Source organism: Heterodontus francisci, chromosome 8 (genome assembly GCF_036365525.1).
Source record: "Heterodontus francisci isolate sHetFra1 chromosome 8, sHetFra1.hap1, whole genome shotgun sequence".
In the NCBI taxonomy this organism is placed as follows: Eukaryota; Metazoa; Chordata; class Chondrichthyes; order Heterodontiformes; family Heterodontidae; genus Heterodontus; species Heterodontus francisci.
The window spans coordinates 121513074-121539994 of NC_090378.1; the positions used below are offsets into that span (position 1 = coordinate 121513074).

Genomic DNA, 26921 nt, shown 5'->3' on the forward strand with positions numbered 1-26921 from the left:
CTCGGAGCAGCTGGACGTTTGTTAATGACACGGGAGAAAACTGTGAACCGCACACGCTACCTAGAATCTTACAGCACAGAAGGAGGCCATTCAGCCCATCCTGCCTGTGAGCTACCCAATTACTCCCACTGCCCCTCTCTGGCCCCACAACACAGCAAATTTTTCCTTTTGGGAGATCTACAATTCCCTCTTGCAGACCTGGGCCCACACCACGAGACTGCCCCTAACATGGGCTCGAAATTGGTACCGCATTCATTCATTGGAAGACAAAATGCCTGTTGTGGGAAATGGAGCTCAGGACTCTGAACATTCCCTCTCCCCTTCTGAGGGACACTTCATGCTGGGGTAACAGTTCCATGGGCCCCGACAGCACATTCCTACCTCACTTACTTCCCCATTCTGTGTGTACAAGCGTGGACCCCGTCAACAGGATATTTAACTACAGGGACCATCACCACTGCATCCAATTCTGTCCCCACCTGAAATCCACACACAACGTGCATTTATAGAGCAGTGTTAATATACAAACAGTCACAAGATGCTTCACAGAGCTGCAGTAGGAGGAACGGGGAGGGGGTGAGGGGTCTTTCAGAAGAGTGATCAAAGACTTGGGTGAAAGGATGGAGTTTGATGGAGCAGAGAGAGACCTGAAGAGGGGGAGGGATTAATGGCAGGGTGTTCAGAGAGCAGGGCTGAGGCATCTGAAGACTCTGCTGTCAATGCTGGGATGAAGGAAGCAGCGATGGGCAGGAGAGCAGACTCAGAAGATGGAAGAGCGAGGGAGGGAATGTGAGTATGCAACAGGAGGCAGAGGTAGGGAGTAGTGAGGCTATGGAGGGAAACAGAGGTCATTGAGATCATGAGTAACAGGGTCAGTGAGGTCAGGGATAGTGATGGTGTGAGACAGGGTATGGACGACTGCATTTCAGACATGTTGGAGTTTATGGAGCGTGGATGAAGGAAGCCGCAAGAGGACATAAGAATAAACCTGTCAGGAGGCGAGACAAGCAGGGATAAGAGTTTGTGTGGTCAAGGGACTGATGTAGTGTAGAGACGGGCAATGTTGTGCGGATAGAAAAAAAGAGGTCGACATGATGGAAAGGATGTGGGGTTTGAAGCTCAACTACTGGAGGCCCAATGCGAAGGAGACCCATGTTTATTGGTCCCTATTCAAGGGCCCAGTGGGAAGCAGGCCTATGTTTACTGGTCCCTATTGGATGTCCAGTGGGGAGGAGGCCCATGTTTACTGGTCCCTATTGGAGCCCCCGGTGGGAAGGAGGACCATGTTCACTAATCTCTATTGGAGGGTCCATTGGGAAGGTGGCCCATGTTTATTGGTCCCTATTGGAGGTCAAGTGGGGAGGAGGCCCATGTTTACCCGTCCCTATTGGTGGTCCAGTGGGGAGGTGGCCCAAGTTTACTGGTCCCTATTGGAGGGCCCAGATGGAAGGAACAACAGCACAGAGTGTGGGGAGAGAGGGACAGAGTGAGTGAGAGGGAGACTGCGCAAGAGGGAAAGGAATGGGGATAGAAGGAGAGAGAAGAAAGGAAGGGGGCTGAGAAAGAGAGAGAGAGAGGGAGCTAATGAGGGAAACAGAAAAAGAGAAGAGGAAGTGAGAGTTGCTGACGTGCCTTTCTCTGGGTGATACCATTTACATACTGAGAAACAGGCAGTCAGACTCTCACAGGCTGCAGCTTTATAAAGCAGAGCCCAGTGAAGGGAGAGTTTATCAGTAACCAGGCACAGAGACAGGAGCAGGCACCATGATTTCACCCATCCAGCTGATCTGGCCTCTGGCATTCTGCGTCGCAGGTACAAATCTCTCTCCTTCCACGTTTAATATTTTCCTGCTGTTTATTTCAGTCCAATTCTACTGACTTGTGATTTGGAGGGAAAATGCTGAAACAAGAGGAATGGTCACTGTCTCTAATAATATCTCATTTTACAAGGTCTTTCTGTGACAGTTCTTACTTCACTCTGTTTCTCTATTACCCCTCAGGTAGCAGTGGAGACACCATCATGACCCAGTCTCCACCGGCACTGTCAGTGAGACTGGGACAGACCGCAACTATCACCTGTATGGCCAGCCAGTCCGTGAGCAAATATGTTTCTTGGTATCAGCTGAGAGAAGGTCAGAAACCCACTCTCCTGATCTATGAGGCAGCAACTCGATTCACAGGAACATCCGACCGATTCACCGGCAGTCAACAGAACACCAAATTCACTCTGACAATCAGTAAAGTACAGAGTGAGGATGTTGCAGATTATTACTGTCAGCAATATAACAGCTGGCCTCTACACAGTGAGACAGAGCCTTACAAAAACCTCAATACACACAGTCCCACGTCCTGTACTGACACATCTCACCGTTACATATAATATATAATAATGAACACACAGTCCCACCTCCTGCACTGACACAACCCACAGTTATATCTAATATTTACTAATGGACACCCAGTCCCACCTCCTGCACTGACACATCCCACAGTTATATATAATATATAATAATGGACACACAGTCCTACCTCCTGCACTGACACATCCCACAGTCATATATAATATATAATAATGGACACACAGTCCCACCTCCTGCACTGACAGATCCCACAGTAATATATAATAATGGACACACAGTCCCACCTCCTCGACTGACACATCCCACAGTTAGATACAATATATAATAATGTACACACAGTCCCACCTCCTGCACTGACATATCCCACAGTTATGTATAATGTATGATGATGGACACACAGTCCCACCTCCTGCACTGACACATCCCACAGTTATATATAATATATAATAATGGACACACAGTCCCACCTCCCGCACTGACACATCCCACAGTTATATATAATATATAATAATGGACACACAGTCCCACCTCCTGCACTGACAGAACCCACTGTTATATATAATATATAATAATGGACACACAGTCCCACCTCCTGCACTGACACATCCCACAGTTATATATAATATATAATAATGGACACACAGTCCCACCTCCTGCACTGACAGAACCCACTGTTATATATAATATATAATAATGGACACACAGTCCCACCTCCTGCACTGACACATCCCACAGTTATATATAAAATATAAATATGGACACACAGTCCCACCTCCTTCACTGACACAACCCACAGTTATATATAATATATAATAATGGACACACAGTCCCACCTCCGTCACTGACACTTCCCACAGTTATATCTAATATTTACTAATGGACACCCAGTCCCACCTCCTGCACTGACACATCCCACAGTTATATATAATATATAATAATGGACACCCAGTCCCACCTCCTGCACTGACACATCCCACAGTTATATATAATATATAATAATGGACACACAGTCCCACCTCCTGCACTGACACATCCCACAGTTATATATAATATATTACAATGGACACACATTCTCACCTCCTGCACTGACAGAACCCACAGTTGTATACAATATATAATAATGGTACACAGTCCCACCTCCCGCAACGACACATCCCACAGTTATGTATAATATATTATAATGGACACACAGTCCCACCTCCTGCACTGACACATCCCACAGTTATATATAATATATAATAATGGACACACAGTCCCACCTCCTGCACTGACACAACCCACAGTTATATATAATATATAATAATGGACACACAGTCCCACCTCCTGAACTGAAACATCCCACAGCTATGGATAATGTATTATGATGGACACACATTCCCACCTCCTGCACTGACACATCCCACAGTTATATATAATGTATAATAATGGACACACATTCCCACCTCCTGCACTGACACATCCCACAGTTATATATAATATATAATAATGGACACACAGTCCCACCTCCTGCACTGACACAACCCACAGTTATATATAATATATAATAATGGACACACAGTCCCACCTCCTGAAGTGACACATCCCACAGTTATGTATGATATATTATAATGGACGCACAGTCCCACCTCCTGCACTGACACATCCCACAGTTATATATAATGTACAATAATGGACACACAGTCCCAACTCCTGCACTGACACATCCCACAGTTATATATAATGTATAATAATGGACACACAGTCCCACCTCCTGTACTGACACAGTCCACAGTTATATATAATATATAATAATGGACACACAGTCCCACCTCCTGTACTGACACATCCCACAGTTAAATATAATATATAATAATGGACACAGTCCCACCTCCTGTACTGACACATCCCACAGTTATATATAATATATGATAATGGACACACAGTCCCACCTCCTGTACTGACACATCCCACAGTTAAATATAATATATAATAATGGACACACAGTCCCACCTCCTGTACTGACACATCCCACAGTTAAATATAATATATAATAATGGACACACAGTCCCACCTCCTGTACTGACACATCCCACAGTTAAATATAATATATAATAATGGACACAGTCTCAACTCCTGTACTGACACATCCCACAGTTGAATATAATATATAATAATGGACACACAGTCCCACCTCCTGTACTGACACATCCCACAGTTAAATATAATATATAATAATGGACACAGTCCCACCTCCTGTACTGACACATCCCACAGTTATATATAATATATGATAATGGACACACAGTCCCACCTCCTGTACTGACACTTCCCACAGTTATATATAATATATAATAATGGATACACAGTCCCACCTCCTGTACTGACACAACCCACTGTTATATATAATATATGATAATGGACACACAGTCCCACCTCCTGTACTGACACTTCCCACAGTTATATATAATATATGATAATGGACACACAGTCCCACCTCCTGTACTGACACTTCCCACAGTTAAATATAATATATAATAATGGACACACAGTCCCACCTCCTGTACTGACACAACCCACAGCTATATAAAATATATAATAATGGACACACAGTCCCACCTCCTGCACTGACACATCCCACAGTTATATAAAATATATAATAATGGACACACGGTCCCACCTCCTGCACTGACACATCCCACAGTTATACATAATATATAATAATGGACACACATTCCCACCTCCTGTACTGACACATCCCACAGTTATATATAATATATATTAATGGACACACAGTCCCACCTCCTGTACTGACACAACCCACTGTTATATATAATATATAATAATGGACACACAGTCCCACCTCCTGCACTGACACAACCCACTGTTATATATAATATATAATAATGGACACACAGTCCCACCTCCTGTACTGACACATCCCACAGTTATATATAATAAATAATAATGGACACAGTCCCACCTCCTGCACTGACACAACCCACTGTTATATATAATATATAATAATGGACACACAGTCCCACCTCCTGTACTGACACATCCCACAGTTATATATAATATATAAAAATGGACACACAGTCCCACCTCCTGCACTGACACAACCCACAGTTATATATAATATATAATAATGGACACACAGTCCCACCTCCTGTACTGACACAACCCACAGTTATATATAATATATAATCATGGACATACAGTCCCACCTCCTGTACTGACACATCCCACAGCTATATAAAATATATAAAATAGACACAGAGTCCCACCTCCTGCACTGACACAATCCACAGCTATATAAAATATATAATAATGGACACACAGTCCCACCTCCTGCACTGACATCCCACAGTTAAATATAATATATAATAATGGACACACAGTCCCACCTCCTGTACTGACACATCCCACAGTTATATATAATATATAATAATAGACACACAGTCCCACCTCCTGTACTGACACATCCCACAGTTAAATATAATATATAATAATAGACACACAGTCCCACCTCCTGCACTGACACATCCCACAGTTATATATAATATATAATAATAGACACACATCCCACCTCCTGTACTGACACATCCCACAGTTAAATATAATATATAATAATGGACACACAGTCCCACCTCCTGTACTGACACAACCCACAGTTATATATAATATATGATAATGGACACACAGTCCCACCTCCTGTACTGACACATCCCACAGTTATATATAATATATAATAACGGACACACAGTCCCACCTCCTGCACTGATACATCCCACAGTTATATATAATATATAATAATGGACACACAGTCCCACCTCCTGTACTGACACAACCCACAGCTATATAAAATATATAATAATGGACACACAGTCCCACCTCCTGCACTGACACATCCCACAGTTATATAAAATATATAATAATGGACACACGGTCCCACCTCCTGCACTGACACATCCCACAGTTATACATAATATATAATAATGGACACACATTCCCACCTCCTGTACTGACACATCCCACAGTTATATATAATATATATTAATGGACACACAGTCCCACCTCCTGTACTGACACAACCCACTGTTATATATAATATATAATAATGGACACACAGTCCCACCTCCTGCACTGACACAACCCACTGTTATATATAATATATAATAATGGACACACAGTCCCACCTCCTGTACTGACACATCCCACAGTTATATATAATAAATAATAATGGACACAGTCCCACCTCCTGCACTGACACAACCCACTGTTATATATAATATATAATAATGGACACACAGTCCCACCTCCTGTACTGACACATCCCACAGTTATATATAATATATAAAAATGGACACACAGTCCCACCTCCTGCACTGACACAACCCACAGTTATATATAATATATAATAATGGACACACAGTCCCACCTCCTGTACTGACACAACCCACAGTTATATATAATATATAATCATGGACATACAGTCCCACCTCCTGTACTGACACATCCCACAGCTATATAAAATATATAAAATAGACACAGAGTCCCACCTCCTGCACTGACACAATCCACAGCTATATAAAATATATAATAATGGACACACAGTCCCACCTCCTGCACTGACATCCCACAGTTAAATATAATATATAATAATGGACACACAGTCCCACCTCCTGTACTGACACATCCCACAGTTATATATAATATATAATAATAGACACACAGTCCCACCTCCTGTACTGACACATCCCACAGTTAAATATAATATATAATAATAGACACACAGTCCCACCTCCTGCACTGACACATCCCACAGTTAAATATAATATATAATAATAGACACACAGTCCCACCTCCTGTACTGACACATCACACAGTTAAATTTAATATATACGAATGGACACACAGTCCCACCTCCTGTACTGACACATCCCACAGTTATGTATAATGTGTGATAATGGACACACAGTCCCACCTCCTGCACTGACACAACCCACAGTTATATATAATATATAATAATGGACACACAGTCCCACCTCCTGCACTGACACATCCCACAGCTAGATAAAATATATAATAATGGAAACACAGTCCAACCTCCTGTACTGACAAATCCCACAGCTATATAAAATATATAATAATGGACACACAGTCCCACCTCCTGTACTGACACAACCCACAGGTATATATAATATATGATAATGGACACACAGTCCCACCTCCTGTACTGACACATCCCGCAGCTATATAAAATATATAATAATGGACACAGTCCCACCTCCTGCACTGACACAACCCACAGTTATATATAATATATAATAATGGACACACAGTCCCACCTCCTGTACTGACACATCCCACAGTTATATATAATATATAATAATGGACACACAGTCCCACCTCCTGTACTGATACATCCCACAGTTATATATAATATATAATAATGGACACACAGTCCCACCTCCTGTACTGACACATCCCACAGTTATATATAATATATAATAATGGACACACAGTCCCACCTCCTGTACTGATACATCCCACAGCGATATAAAATATATAATAATGGACACACAGTCTCACCTCCTGTACTGATACATCCCACAGCGATATAAAATATATAATAATGGACACACAGTCCCACCTCCTGTCCTGACACGTCCCACAGTTATAGAAAATATATAATAATGGACTCACAGTCCCACCACCTGCAATGACACATCCCACAGTTATATATAATATATAATAATGGACACACAGTCCCACCTCCTGCACTGACACATCCCACAGTTATATGTAATATATAATAATGGACACACAGTCCCACCTCCTGTACTGACACATCCCACAGTTATATATAATATATAATAATGGACACACAGTCCCACCTCCTGTACTGATACATCCCACCGCGATATAAAATATATAATAATGGACACACAGTCCCACCTCCTGTCCTGACACGTCCCACAGTTATAGAAAATATATAATAATGGACTCACAGTCCCACCACCTGCAATGACACATCCCACAGTTATATAAAATATATAATAATGGACACACAGTCCCACCTCCTGCACTGACACATCCCACAGTTATATAAAATATATAATAATGGACACACGGTCCCACCTCCTGCACTGACACATCCCACAGTTCTACATAATATATAATAATGGACACACATTCCCACCTCCTGTACTGACACATCCCACAGTTATATATAATATATATTAATGGACACACAGTCCCACCTCCTGTACTGAAACAACCCACTGTTATATATAATATATAATAATGGACACACAGTCCCACCTCCAGCACTGACACTTTCCAAAGTTATATCTAATATTTACTAATGGACACCCAGTCCCACCTCCTGCACTGACACATCCCACAGTTATATATAATATATAAAAATGGACACACAGTCCCACCTCCTGCACTGACACATCCCACAGTTATATATAATATATAATAATGGACACACAGTCCCACCTCCTGTACTGACACATCCCACAGTTATATATAATATATAAAAATGGACACACAGTCCCACCTCCTGTACTGACACTTCCCACAGTTATATATAATATATAAAAATGGACACACAGTCCCACCTCCTGTACTGACACATCCCACAGTTATATACAATATATAAAAATGGACACACAGTCCCACCTCCTGCACTGACACATCCCACAGTTATATATAATATATAAAAATGGACACACAGTCCCACCTCCTGTACTGACACTTCCCACTGTTATATATAATATATAATAATGGACACACAGTCCCACCTCCTGTACTGACACATCCCACAGTTATATATAATATATAATAATGGACACACAGTCCCACCTCCTGTACTGACACATCCCACAGTTATATATAATATATAAAAATGGACACACAGTCCCACCTCCTGTACTGACACTTCCCACAGTTATATATAATATATAATAATGGACACACGGTCCCACCTCCTGCACTGACACATCCCACAGTTATATATAATATATATTAATGGACACACAGTCCCACCTCCTGTACTGAAACAACCCACTGTTATATATAATATATAATAATAGACACACAGTCCCACCTCCTGTACTGACACATCCCACAGTTATATAAAATATATAATAATGGACACACGGTCCCACCTCCTGCACTGACACATCCCACAGTTATATATAATATATAATAATGGACACACAGTCCCACCTCCAGCACTGACACATCCCACAGTTATATATAATATATAATAATGGATACACATTCCCACCTCCTGCACTGACACATCCCACAGTTATATATAATATATATTAATGGACACACAGTCCCACCTCCTGTACTGAAACAACCCACTGTTATATATAATATATCATAATGGACACACAGTCCCACCTCCTGTACTGACACATCCCACAGTTATATAAAATATATAATAATGGACACACGGTCCCACCTCCTGCACTGACACATCCCACAGTTATATATAATATATAATAATGGACACACAGTCCCACCTCCAGCACTGACACATCCCACAGTTATATATAATATATAATAATGGATACACATTCCCACCTCCTGTACTGACACATCCCACTGTTATATATAATATATAATAATGGACACCCAGTCCCACCTCCTGCACTGACACATCCCACAGTTATATATAATATATAATAATGGACACACAGTTCCACCTCCTGTACTGACACATCCCACTGTTATATATAATATATAATAATGGACACACAGTCCCACCTCCTGCACTGACACATCCCACAGTTATATATAATATATAATAATGGACACACAGTCCCACCTCCTGTACTGACACATCCCACTGTTATATATAATATATAATAATGGACACACAGTCCCACCTCCTGCACTGACAGAACCCACTGTTATATATAATATATAATAATGGACACACAGTCCCACCTCCTGTACTGACACATCCCACTGTTATATATAATATATAATAATGGACACACAGTCCCACCTCCTGTACTGACACATCCCACATTTATATATAATATATAAAAATGGACACACATTCCCACCTCCTGCACTGACACAACCCACTGGTATATATAATATATAATAATGGACACACAGTCCCACCTCCTGTACTGACACATCCCACAGTTATATATAATATATAATAATGGACACACAGTCCCACCTCCTGCACTGACACAACCCACTGTTATATATGATATATAATAATGGACACACAGTCCCACCTCCTGAACTGACACATCCCACATTTATATATAATATCTAATAATGGACATACAGTCCCACCTCCTGTACTGACACATCCCACAACTATATATAATATATAATAATAGACACACAGTCCCACCTCCTGTACTGACACATCCCACTGGTATATGAAATATATATTAATGGACACACAGTCCCACCTCCTGTACTGACACTTCCCACAGTTATGTATAATGTATTATAATGGACACACAGTCCCACCTCCTGTACTGACACATCCCACAGTTATTTCTAATATATAATAATAGACACACAGTCCCACCTCCTGTACTGACACATCCCACAGTTATGATTAGATTAGAGATACAGCACTGAAACAGGCCCTTCGGCCCACCGAGTCTGTGCCGAACATCAACCACCCATTTTATACTAATCCTACACTAATCCCATATTCCTACCAAACATCCCCACCTGTCCCTATATTTCCCTACCACCTACCTATACTAGTGACAATTTATAATGGCCAATTTACCTATCACTCTGCAAGTCTTTTGGCTTGTGGGAGGAAACCGGAGCACCCGGAGAAAACCCACGCAGACACAGGGAGAACTTGCAAACTCCACACAGGCAGTACCCGGAATCGAACCCGGGTCCCTGGAGCTGTGAGGCTGCGGTGCTAACCACTGCGCCACTGTGCCGCCCTATGTATAATGTATTATAATGGACACACAGTCCCACCTCCTGCACTGACACAACCCACAGTTATATATAATATATAATAATGGACACACAGTCCCACCTCCTGCACTGACATCCCACAGCTATATGAAATATATATTAATGGACACACAGTCCCACCTCCTGTACTGACACTTCCCACAGTTATATCTAATATTTACTAATGGACACCCAGTCCCACCTCCTGCACTGACACAACCCACTGGTATATATAATATATAATAATGGACACACAGTCCCACCTCCTGTACTGACACATCCCACAGTTATATATAATATATAATAATGGACACACATTCCCACCTCCTGCACTGACACATCCCACAGTTATATATAATATCTAATAATGGACACACAGTCCCACCTCCTGTACTGACACATCCCACAGTTATATATAATATATAATAATAGACACACAGTCCCACCTCCTGTACTGACACATCCCACAGTTATATATAATATATAATAATAGACACACAGTCCCACCTCCTGTACTGACACATCCCACAGTTATATATAATATATAATAATAGACACAGTCCCACCTCCTGTACTGACACATCCCACAGTTAAATATAATATATAATAATGGACACACAGTCCCACCTCCTGTACTGACACATCCCACAGCTATATATAATATATAATAATAGACACACAGTACCACCTCCTGTACTGACACATCCCACAGTTATATATAATATATAATAATAGACACACAGTCCCACCTCCTGTACTGACACATCCCACAGTTAAATATAATATATAATAATGGACACACAGTCCCACCTCCTGTACTGACACATCCCACAGTTATTTCTAATATATAATAATAGACACACAGTCCCACCTCCTGCACTGACAGAACCCACTGTTATATATAATATATAATAATGGACACACAGTCCCACCTCCTGTACTGACACTTCCCACAGTTATATATAATATATAATAATGGACACACAGTCCCACCTCCTGTACTGACACATCCCACAGTTATATATAATATATAAAAATGGACACACAGTCCCACCTCCTGTACTGACACTTCCCACAGTTATATCTAATATTTACTAATGGACACCCAGTCCCACCTCCTGCACTGACAGAACCCACTGTTATATATAATATATAATAATGGACACACAGTCCCACCTCCTGTACTGACACATCCCAGTTATATATAATATATAATAATGGACACACAGTCCCACCTCCTGCACTGACACAACCCACTGTTATATATGATATATAATAATGGACACACAGTCCCACCTCCTGAAGTGACACATCCCACAGTTATATATAATATATAATAATGGACACACAGTCCCACCTCCTGCACTGACACAACCCACAGTTATATATAATATATAATAATGGACACACGGTCCCACCTCCTGCACTGACACATCCCACAGTTATACATAATATATAATAATGGACACACATTCCCACCTCCTGTACTGACACATCCCACAGTTATATATAATATATATTAATGGACACACAGTCCCACCTCCTGTACTGAAACAACCCACTGTTATATATAATATATAATAATGGACACACAGTCCCACCTCCTGCACTGACACTTCCCAAAGTTATATCTAATATTTACTAATGGACACCCAGTCCCAGCTCCTGCACTGACAGAACCCACTGTTATATATAATATATAATAATGGACACACAGTCCCACCTCCTGCACTGACACAACCCACTGTTATATATAATATATAATAATGGACACACGGTCCCACCTCCTGCACTGACACATCCCACAGTTATACATAATATATAATAATGGACACACATTCCCACCTCCTGTACTGACACATCCCACAGTTATATATAATATATAATAATGGACACACAGTCCCACCTCCTGTACTGACACATCCCACAACTATATATAATATATAATAATAGACACACAGTACCACCTCCTGTACTGACACATCCCACAGTTATATATAATATATAATAATAGACACACAGTCCCACCTCCTGTACTGACACATCCCACAGTTAAATATAATATATAATAATGGACACACAGTCCCACCTCCTGTACTGACACAACCCACTGGTATATATAATATATAATAATGGACACACAGTCCCACCTCCTGTACTGACACATCCCACTGTTATATATAATATATAATAATGGACACACGGTCCCACCTCCTGCACTGACACATCCCACAGTTATACATAATATATAATAATGGACACACATTCCCACCTCCTGTACTGACACATCCCACAGTTATATATAATATATATTAATGGACACACAGTCCCACCTCCTGTACTGAAACAACCCACTGTTATATATAATATATCATAATGGACACACAGTCCCACCTCCTGTACTGACACATCCCACAGTTATATATAATATATAATAATGGACACACAGTCCCACCTCCTGCACTGACACAACCCACTGGTATATATAATATATAATAATGGACACACAGTCCCACCTCCTGTACTGACACATCCCACAGTTATATATAATATATAATAATGGACACACAGTCCCACCTCCTGCACTGACACAACCCACTGTTATATATGATATATAATAATGGACACACAGTCCCACCTCCTGCACTGACACAACCCACTGTTATATATAATATATAATAATGGACACACAGTCCCACCTCCTGCACTGACACTTCCCAAAGTTATATCTAATATTTACTAATGGACACCCAGTCCCAGCTCCTGCACTGACAGAACCCACTGTTATATATAATATATAATAATGGACACACAGTCCCACCTCCTGTACTGACACATCCCACAGTTATATATAATATATAAAAATGGACACACAGTCCCACCTCCTGTACTGACACATCCCACAGTTATTTCTAATATATAATAATAGACACACAGTCCCACCTCCTGTACTGACACATCCCACAGTTATGATTAGATTAGAGATACAGCACTGAAACAGGCCCTTCGGCCCACCGAGTCTGTGCCGAACATCAACCACCCATTTTATACTAATCCTACACTAATCCCATATTCCTACCAAACATCCCCACCTGTCCCTATATTTCCCTACCACCTACCTATACTAGTGACAATTTATAATGGCCAATTTACCTATCACTCTGCAAGTCTTTTGGCTTGTGGGAGGAAACCGGAGCACCCGGAGAAAACCCACGCAGACACAGGGAGAACTTGCAAACTCCACACAGGCAGTACCCGGAATCGAACCCGGGTCCCTGGAGCTGTGAGGCTGCGGTGCTAACCACTGCGCCACTGTGCCGCCCTATGTATAATGTATTATAATGGACACACAGTCCCACCTCCTGCACTGACACAACCCACAGTTATATATAATATATAATAATGGACACACAGTCCCACCTCCTGCACTGACATCCCACAGCTATATGAAATATATATTAATGGACACACAGTCCCACCTCCTGTACTGACACTTCCCACAGTTATATCTAATATTTACTAATGGACACCCAGTCCCACCTCCTGCACTGACACAACCCACTGGTATATATAATATATAATAATGGACACACAGTCCCACCTCCTGTACTGACACATCCCACAGTTATATATAATATATAATAATGGACACACATTCCCACCTCCTGCACTGACACATCCCACAGTTATATATAATATCTAATAATGGACACACAGTCCCACCTCCTGTACTGACACATCCCACAGTTATATATAATATATAATAATAGACACACAGTCCCACCTCCTGTACTGACACATCCCACAGTTATATATAATATATAATAATAGACACACAGTCCCACCTCCTGTACTGACACATCCCACAGTTATATATAATATATAATAATAGACACACAGTCCCACCTCCTGTACTGACACATCCCACAGTTAAATATAATATATAATAATGGACACACAGTCCCACCTCCTGTACTGACACATCCCACAACTATATATAATATATAATAATAGACACACAGTACCACCTCCTGTACTGACACATCCCACAGTTATATATAATATATAATAATAGACACACAGTCCCACCTCCTGTACTGACACATCCCACAGTTAAATATAATATATAATAATGGACACACAGTCCCACCTCCTGTACTGACACATCCCACAGTTATTTCTAATATATAATAATAGACACACAGTCCCACCTCCTGCACTGACAGAACCCACTGTTATATATAATATATAATAATGGACACACAGTCCCACCTCCTGTACTGACACATCCCACAGTTATATATAATATATAAAAATGGACACACAGTCCCACCTCCTGTACTGACACTTCCCACAGTTATATCTAATATTTACTAATGGACACCCAGTCCCACCTCCTGCACTGACAGAACCCACTGTTATATATAATATATAATAATGGACACACAGTCCCACCTCCTGTACTGACACATCCCAGTTATATATAATATATAATAATGGACACACAGTCCCACCTCCTGCACTGACACAACCCACTGTTATATATGATATATAATAATGGACACACAGTCCCACCTCCTGAAGTGACACATCCCACAGTTATATATAATATATAATAATGGACACACAGTCCCACCTCCTGCACTGACACAACCCACAGTTATATATAATATATAATAATGGACACACGGTCCCACCTCCTGCACTGACACATCCCACAGTTATACATAATATATAATAATGGACACACATTCCCACCTCCTGTACTGACACATCCCACAGTTATATATAATATATATTAATGGACACACAGTCCCACCTCCTGTACTGAAACAACCCACTGTTATATATAATATATAATAATGGACACACAGTCCCACCTCCTGCACTGACACAACCCACTGTTATATATAATATATAATAATGGACACACAGTCCCACCTCCTGCACTGACACAACCCACTGTTATATATAATATATAATAATGGACACACGGTCCCACCTCCTGCACTGACACATCCCACAGTTATACATAATATATAATAATGGACACACATTCCCACCTCCTGTACTGACACATCCCACAGTTATATATAATATATATTAATGGACACACAGTCCCACCTCCTGTACTGAAACAACCCACTGTTATATATAATATATCATAATGGACACACAGTCCCACCTCCTGTACTGACACATCCCACAGTTATATATAATATATAATAATGGACACACAGTCCCACCTCCTGCACTGACACAACCCACTGGTATATATAATATATAATAATGGACACACAGTCCCACCTCCTGTACTGACACATCCCACAGTTATATATAATATATAATAATGGACACACAGTCCCACCTCCTGCACTGACACAACCCACTGTTATATATGATATATAATAATGGACACACAGTCCCACCTCCTGCACTGACACAACCCACTGTTATATATAATATATAATAATGGACACACAGTCCCACCTCCTGTACTGAAACAACCCACTGTTATATATAATATATCATAATGGACACACAGTCCCACCTCCTGTACTGACACATCCCACAGTTATATATAATATATAATAATGGACACACAGTCCCACCTCCTGCACTGACACAACCCACTGGTATATATAATATATAATAATGGACACACAGTCCCACCTCCTGTACTGACACATCCCACAGTTATATATAATATATAATAATGGACACACAGTCCCACCTCCTGCACTGACACAACGCACTGTTATATATGATATATAATAATGGACACACAGTCCCACCTCCTGCACTGACACAACCCACTGTTATATATAATATATAATAATGGACACACAGTCCCACCTCCTGCACTGACACTTCCCAAAGTTATATCTAATATTTACTAATGGACACCCAGTCCCAGCTCCTGCACTGACAGAACCCACTGTTATATATAATATATAATAATGGACACACAGTCCCACCTCCTGTACTGACACATCCCACAGTTATATATAATATATAAAAATGGACACACAGTCCCACCTCCTGTACTGACACATCCCACAGTTATTTCTAATATATAATAATAGACACACAGTCCCACCTCCTGTACTGACACATCCCACAGTTATGATTAGATTAGAGATACAGCACTGAAACAGGCCCTTCGGCCCACCGAGTCTGTGCCGAACATCAACCACCCATTTTATACTAATCCTACACTAATCCCATATTCCTACCAAACATCCCCACCTGTCCCTATATTTCCCTACCACCTACCTATACTAGTGACAATTTATAATGGCCAATTTACCTATCACTCTGCAAGTCTTTTGGCTTGTGGGAGGAAACCGGAGCACCCGGAGAAAACCCACGCAGACACAGGGAGAACTTGCAAACTCCACACAGGCAGTACCCGGAATCGAACCCGGGTCCCTGGAGCTGTGAGGCTGCGGTGCTAACCACTGCGCCACTGTGCCGCCCTATGTATAATGTATTATAATGGACACACAGTCCCACCTCCTGCACTGACACAACCCACAGTTATATATAATATATAATAATGGACACACAGTCCCACCTCCTGCACTGACATCCCACAGCTATATGAAATATATATTAATGGACACACAGTCCCACCTCCTGTACTGACACTTCCCACAGTTATATCTAATATTTACTAATGGACACCCAGTCCCACCTCCTGCACTGACACAACCCACTGGTATATATAATATATAATAATGGACACACAGTCCCACCTCCTGTACTGACACATCCCACAGTTATATATAATATATAATAATGGACACACATTCCCACCTCCTGCACTGACACATCCCACAGTTATATATAATATCTAATAATGGACACACAGTCCCACCTCCTGTACTGACACATCCCACAGTTATATATAATATATAATAATAGACACACAGTCCCACCTCCTGTACTGACACATCCCACAGTTATATATAATATATAATAATAGACACACAGTCCCACCTCCTGTACTGACACATCCCACAGTTATATATAATATATAATAATAGACACACAGTCCCACCTCCTGTACTGACACATCCCACAGTTAAATATAATATATAATAATGGACACACAGTCCCACCTCCTGTACTGACACATCCCACAACTATATATAATATATAATAATAGACACACAGTACCACCTCCTGTACTGACACATCCCACAGTTATATATAATATATAATAATAGACACACAGTCCCACCTCCTGTACTGACACATCCCACAGTTAAATATAATATATAATAATGGACACACAGTCCCACCTCCTGTACTGACACATCCCACAGTTATTTCTAATATTTACTAATGGACACCCAGTCCCACCTCCTGCACTGACAGAACCCACTGTTATATATAATATATAATAATGGACACACAGTCCCACCTCCTGTACTGACACATCCCAGTTATATATAATATATAATAATGGACACACAGTCCCACCTCCTGCACTGACACAACCCACTGTTATATATGATATATAATAATGGACACACAGTCCCACCTCCTGAAGTGACACATCCCACAGTTATATATAATATATAATAATGGACACACAGTCCCACCTCCTGCACTGACACAACCCACAGTTATATATAATATATAATAATGGACACACGGTCCCACCTCCTGCACTGACACATCCCACAGTTATACATAATATATAATAATGGACACACATTCCCACCTCCTGTACTGACACATCCCACAGTTATATATAATATATATTAATGGACACACAGTCCCACCTCCTGTACTGAAACAACCCACTGTTATATATAATATATAATAATGGACACACAGTCCCACCTCCTGCACTGACACAACCCACTGTTATATATAATATATAATAATGGACACACAGTCCCACCTCCTGCACTGACACAACCCACTGTTATATATAATATATAATAATGGACACACGGTCCCACCTCCTGCACTGACACATCCCACAGTTATACATAATATATAATAATGGACACACATTCCCACCTCCTGTACTGACACATCCCACAGTTATATATAATATATATTAATGGACACACAGTCCCACCTCCTGTACTGAAACAACCCACTGTTATATATAATATATCATAATGGACACACAGTCCCACCTCCTGTACTGACACATCCCACAGTTATATATAATATATAATAATGGACACACAGTCCCACCTCCTGCACTGACACAACCCACTGGTATATATAATATATAATAATGGACACACAGTCCCACCTCCTGTACTGACACATCCCACAGTTATATATAATATATAATAATGGACACACAGTCCCACCTCCTGCACTGACACAACCCACTGTTATATATGATATATAATAATGGACACACAGTCCCACCTCCTGCACTGACACAACCCACTGTTATATATAATATATAATAATGGACACACAGTCCCACCTCCTGCACTGACACTTCCCAAAGTTATATCTAATATTTACTAATGGACACCCAGTCCCAGCTCCTGCACTGACAGAACCCACTGTTATATATAATATATAATAATGGACACACAGTCCCACCTCCTGTACTGACACATCCCACAGTTATATCTAATATTTACTAATGGACACCCAGTCCCACCTCCTGCACTGACACATCCCACAGTTATATATAATATATAATAATGGACACACAGTCCCACCTCCTGCACTGACACAACCCACTGGTATATATAATATATAATAATGGACACACAGTCCCACCTCCTGTACTGACACATCCCACAGTTATATATAATATATAATAATGGACACACAGTCCCACCTCCTGCACTGACACAACCCACTGTTATATATGATATATAATAATGGACACACAGTCCCACCTCCTGTACTGACACATCCCACAACTATATATAATATATAATAGACACACAGTCCCACCTCCTGTACTGACACATCCCACAGTTATATATAATATATAATAATAGACACACAGTCCCACCTCCTGTACTGACACATCCCACAGTTAAATATAATATATAATAATGGACACAAGGTCCCACCTCCTGTACTGACACATCCCACAGTTATTACTAATATATAATAATAGACACACAGTCCCACCTCCTGTACTGACACATCCCACAGTTATGTATAATGTATTATAATGGACACACAGTCCCACCTCCTGCACTGACACAACCCACAGTTATATATAATATATAATAATGGACACACAGTCCCACCTCCTGCACTGACATCCCACAGCTATATGAAATATATATTAATGGACACACAGTCCCACCTCCTGCACTGACACAACCCACAGTTATATATAATATATAATAATGGACACACAGTCCCACCTCCTGTACTGACACTTCCCACAGTTATATCTAATATTTACTAATGGACACCCAGTCCCACCTCCTGCACGGACTGAACCCACTGTTATATATAATATATAATAATGGACACACAGTCCCACCTCCTGTACTGACACATCCCACAGTTATATATAATATATAAAAATGGACACACAGTCCCACCTCCTGTACTGACACATCCCACAGTTATATATAATATATAATAATGGACACACAGTCCCACCTCCTGTACTGACACATCCCACAGTTATATATGATATATAATAATGGACACACAGTCCCACCTCCTGCACTGATACAACCCACTGTTATATATGATATATAATAATGGACACACAGTCCCACCTCCTGAACTGACACATCCCACAGTTATATATGATATATAATAATGGACACACAGTCCCACCCCCTGCACTGACACAACCCACAGTTATATATAATAAATAATAATGGACACACAGTCCCACCTCCTGTACTGACACATCCCACTGGTATATGAAATATATATTAATGGACACACAGTCCCACCTCCTGTACTGACACTTCCCACAGTTATGTATAATGTATTATAATGGACACACAGTCCCACCTCCTGTACTGACACATCCCACAGTTATTTCTAATATATAATAATAGACACACAGTCCCACCTCCTGTACTGACACATCCCACAGTTATGATTAGATTAGAGATACAGCACTGAAACAGGCCCTTCGGCCCACCGAGTCTGTGCCGAACATCAACCACCCATTTTATACTAATCCTACACTAATCCCATATTCCTACCAAACATCCCCACCTGTCCCTATATTTCCCTACCACCTACCTATACTAGTGACAATTTATAATGGCCAATTTACCTATCACTCTGCAAGTCTTTTGGCTTGTGGGAGGAAACCGGAGCACCCGGAGAAAACCCACGCAGACACAGGGAGAACTTGCAAACTCCACACAGGCAGTACCCGGAATCGAACCCGGGTCCCTGGAGCTGTGAGGCTGCGGTGCTAACCACTGCGCCACTGTGCCGCCCTATGTATAATGTATTATAATGGACACACAGTCCCACCTCCTGCACTGACACAACCCACAGTTATATATAATATATAATAATGGACACACAGTCCCACCTCCTGCACTGACATCCCACAGCTATATGAAATATATATTAATGGACACACAGTCCCACCTCCTGTACTGACACTTCCCACAGTTATATCTAATATTTACTAATGGACACCCAGTCCCACCTCCTGCACTGACACAACCCACTGGTATATATAATATATAATAATGGACACACAGTCCCACCTCCTGTACTGACACATCCCACAGTTATATATAATATATAATAATAGACACACAGTCCCACCTCCTGTACTGACACATCCCACAGTTATATATAATATATAATAATAGACACACAGTCCCACCTCCTGTACTGACACATCCCACAGTTATATATAATATATAATAATAGACACACAGTCCCACCTCCTGTACTGACACATCCCACAGTTATATATAATATATAATAATAGACACACAGTCCCACCTCCTGTACTGACACATCCCACAGTTAAATATAATATATAATAATGGACACACAGTCCCACCTCCTGTACTGACACATCCCACAACTATATATAATATATAATAATAGACACACAGTACCACCTCCTGTACTGACACATCCCACAGTTATATATAATATATAATAATAGACACACAGTCCCACCTCCTGTACTGACACATCCCACAGTTAAATATAATATATAATAATGGACACACAGTCCCACCTCCTGTACTGACACATCCCACAGTTATTTCTAATATATAATAATAGACACACAGTCCCACCTCCTGCACTGACAGAACCCACTGTTATATATAATATATAATAATGGACACACAGTCCCACCTCCTGTACTGACACATCCCACAGTTATATATAATATATAAAAATGGACACACAGTCCCACCTCCTGTACTGACACTTCCCACAGTTATATCTAATATTTACTAATGGACACCCAGTCCCACCTCCTGCACTGACAGAACCCACTGTTATATATAATATATAATAATGGACACACAGTCCCACCTCCTGTACTGACACATCCCAGTTATATATAATATATAATGATGGACACACAGTCCCACCTCCTGCACTGACACAACCCACTGTTATATATGATATATAATAATGGACACACAGTCCCACCTCCTGAAGTGACACATCCCACAGTTATATATAATATATAATAATGGACACACAGTCCCACCTCCTGCACTGACACAACCCACAGTTATATATAATATATAATAATGGACACACGGTCCCACCTCCTGCACTGACACACTCCACAGTTATACATAATATATAATAATGGACACACATTCCCACCTCCTGTACTGACACATCCCACAGTTATATATAATATATATTAATGGACACACAGTCCCACCTCCTGTACTGAAACAACCCACTGTTATATATAATATATAATAATGGACACACAGTCCCACCTCCTGCACTGACACAACCCACTGTTATATATAATATATAATAATGGACACACAGTCCCACCTCCTGCACTGACACAACCCACTGTTATATATAATATATAATAATGGACACACGGTCCCACCTCCTGCACTGACACATCCCACAGTTATACATAATATATAATAATGGACACACATTCCCACCTCCTGTACTGACACATCCCACAGTTATATATAATATATATTAATGGACACACAGTCCCACCTCCTGTACTGAAACAACCCACTGTTATATATAATATATCATAATGGACACACAGTCCCACCTCCTGTACTGACACATCCCACAGTTATATATAATATATAATAATGGACACACAGTCCCACCTCCTGTACTGACACATCCCACAGTTATATATAATATATAATAATAGACACACAGTCCCACCTCCTGTACTGACACATCCCACAGTTATATATAATATATAATAATAGACACACAGTCCCACCTCCTGTACTGACACATCCCACAGTTAAATATAATATATAATAATGGACACACAGTCCCACCTCCTGTACTGACACATCCCACAACTATATATAATATATAATAATAGACACACAGTACCACCTCCTGTACTGACACATCCCACAGTTATATATAATATATAATAATAGACACACAGTCCCACCTCCTGTACTGACACATCCCACAGTTAAATATAATATATAATAATGGACACACAGTCCCACCTCCTGTACTGACACATCCCACAGTTATTTCTAATATATAATAATAGACACACAGTCCCACCTCCTGCACTGACAGAACCCACTGTTATATATAATATATAATAATGGACACACAGTCCCACCTCCTGTACTGACACATCCCACAGTTATATATAATATATAAAAATGGACACACAGTCCCACCTCCTGTACTGACACTTCCCACAGTTATATCTAATATTTACTAATGGACACCCAGTCCCACCTCCTGCACTGACAGAACCCACTGTTATATATAATATATAATAATGGACACACAGTCCCACCTCCTGTACTGACACATCCCAGTTATATATAATATATAATGATGGACACACAGTCCCACCTCCTGCACTGACACAACCCACTGTTATATATGATATATAATAATGGACACACAGTCCCACCTCCTGAAGTGACACATCCCACAGTTATATATAATATATAATAATGGACACACAGTCCCACCTCCTGCACTGACACAACCCACAGTTATATATAATATATAATAATGGACACACGGTCCCACCTCCTGCACTGACACACTCCACAGTTATACATAATATATAATAATGGACACACATTCCCACCTCCTGTACTGACACATCCCACAGTTATATATAATATATATTAATGGACACACAGTCCCACCTCCTGTACTGAAACAACCCACTGTTATATATAATATATAATAATGGACACACAGTCCCACCTCCTGCACTGACACAACCCACTGTTATATATAATATATAATAATGGACACACAGTCCCACCTCCTGCACTGACACAACCCACTGTTATATATAATATATAATAATGGACACACGGTCCCACCTCCTGCACTGACACATCCCACAGTTATACATAATATATAATAATGGACACACATTCCCACCTCCTGTACTGACACATCCCACAGTTATATATAATATATATTAATGGACACACAGTCCCACCTCCTGTACTGAAACAACCCACTGTTATATATAATATATCATAATGGACACACAGTCCCACCTCCTGTACTGACACATCCCACAGTTATATATAATATATAATAATGGACACACAGTCCCACCTCCTGTACTGACACATCCCACAGTTATATATAATATATAATAATGGACACACAGTCCCACCTCCTGTACTGACACATCCCACAGTTATATATAATATATAATAATGGACACACAGTCCCACCTCCTGTACTGACACATCCCACAGTTATATATAATATATAATAATGGACACACAGTCCCACCTCCTGCACTGACACAACCCACTGTTATATATGATATATAATAATGGACACACAGTCCCACCTCCTGCACTGACACAACCCACTGTTATATATAATATATAATAATGGACACACAGTCCCACCTCCTGCACTGACACTTCCCAAAGTTATATCTAATATTTACTAATGGACACCCAGTCCCAGCTCCTGCACTGACAGAACCCACTGTTATATATAATATATAATAATGGACACACAGTCCCACCTCCTGTACTGACACATCCCACAGTTATATATAATATATAAAAATGGACACACAGTCCCACCTCCTGTACTGACACTTCCCACAGTTATATCTAATATTTACTAATGGACACCCAGTCCCACCTCCTGCACTGACACATCCCACAGTTATATATAATATATAATAATGGACACACAGTCCCACCTCCTGCACTGACACAACCTACTGGTATATATAATATATAATAATGGACACACAGTCCCACCTCCTGTACTGACACATCCCACAGTAATATATAATATATAATAATGGACACACAGTCCCACCTCCTGCACTGACACAACCCACTGTTATATATGATATATAATAATGGACACACAGTCCCACCTCCTGTACTGACACATCCCACAACTATATATAATATATAATAATGGACACACAGTCCCACCTCCTGTACTGACACATCCCACAGTTATGTATAATGTATTATAATGGACACACAGTCCCACCTCCTGCACTGACACAACCCACAGTTATATATAATATATAATAATGGACACACAGTCCCACCTCCTGCACTGACATCCCACAGCTATATGAAATATATATTAATGGACACACAGTCCCACCTCCTGCACTGACACAACCCACAGTTATATATAATATATAATAATGGACACACAGTCCCACCTCCTGTACTGACACAACCCACTGTTATATATAATATATAATAATGGACACACAGTCCCACCCCCTGCACTGACACTTCCCACAGTTATATCTAATATTTACTAATGGACACCCAGTCCCACCTCCTGCACTGACACATCCCACAGTTATATATAATATATAATAATGGACACACAGTCCCACCTCCTGTACTGACACATCCCACAGTTATATATAATATATAAAAATGGACACACAGTCCCACCTCCTGTACTGACACATCCCACAGTTATATATAATATATAATAATGGACACACAGTCCCACCTCCTGTACTGACACATCCCACAGTTATATATGATATATAATAATGGACACACAGTCCCACCTCCTGCACTGATACAACCCACTGTTATATATGATATATAATAATGGACACACAGTCCCACCTCCTGAACTGACACATCCCACAGTTATATATGATATATAATAATGGACACACAGTCCCACCCCCTGCACTGACACAACCCACAGTTATATATAATAAATAATAATGGACACACAGTCCCACCTCCTGTACTGACACATCCCACAGTTATGTATAATGTATTATAATGGACACACAGTCCCACCTCCTGTACTGACACAACCCACAGTTATATATAATATAGAATAATGGACACACTGTCCCACCTCCTGTACTGACACATCCCACAGCTATATAAAATATATAATAATGGACACACAGTCCCACCTCCTGGAGTGACACAACCCACAGTTATA

At 40.6% G+C, this 26921-nt stretch overlaps 1 gene segment (V, D, J or C); it reads left to right on the plus strand.

Annotated features, from left to right (window-relative positions):
* The first annotated feature begins 2003 nt into the window (after nucleotides 1–2003).
* Nucleotides 2004–26921, plus strand: part of LOC137373123 (Ig kappa chain V region Mem5-like) — a 66608-nt gene continuing 41690 nt past the window's right edge. Inside the window, 1 exon segment of the C gene segment in view lies at nucleotides 2004–2297. Within this exon segment, the coding sequence occupies nucleotides 2021–2297 (277 nt within the window).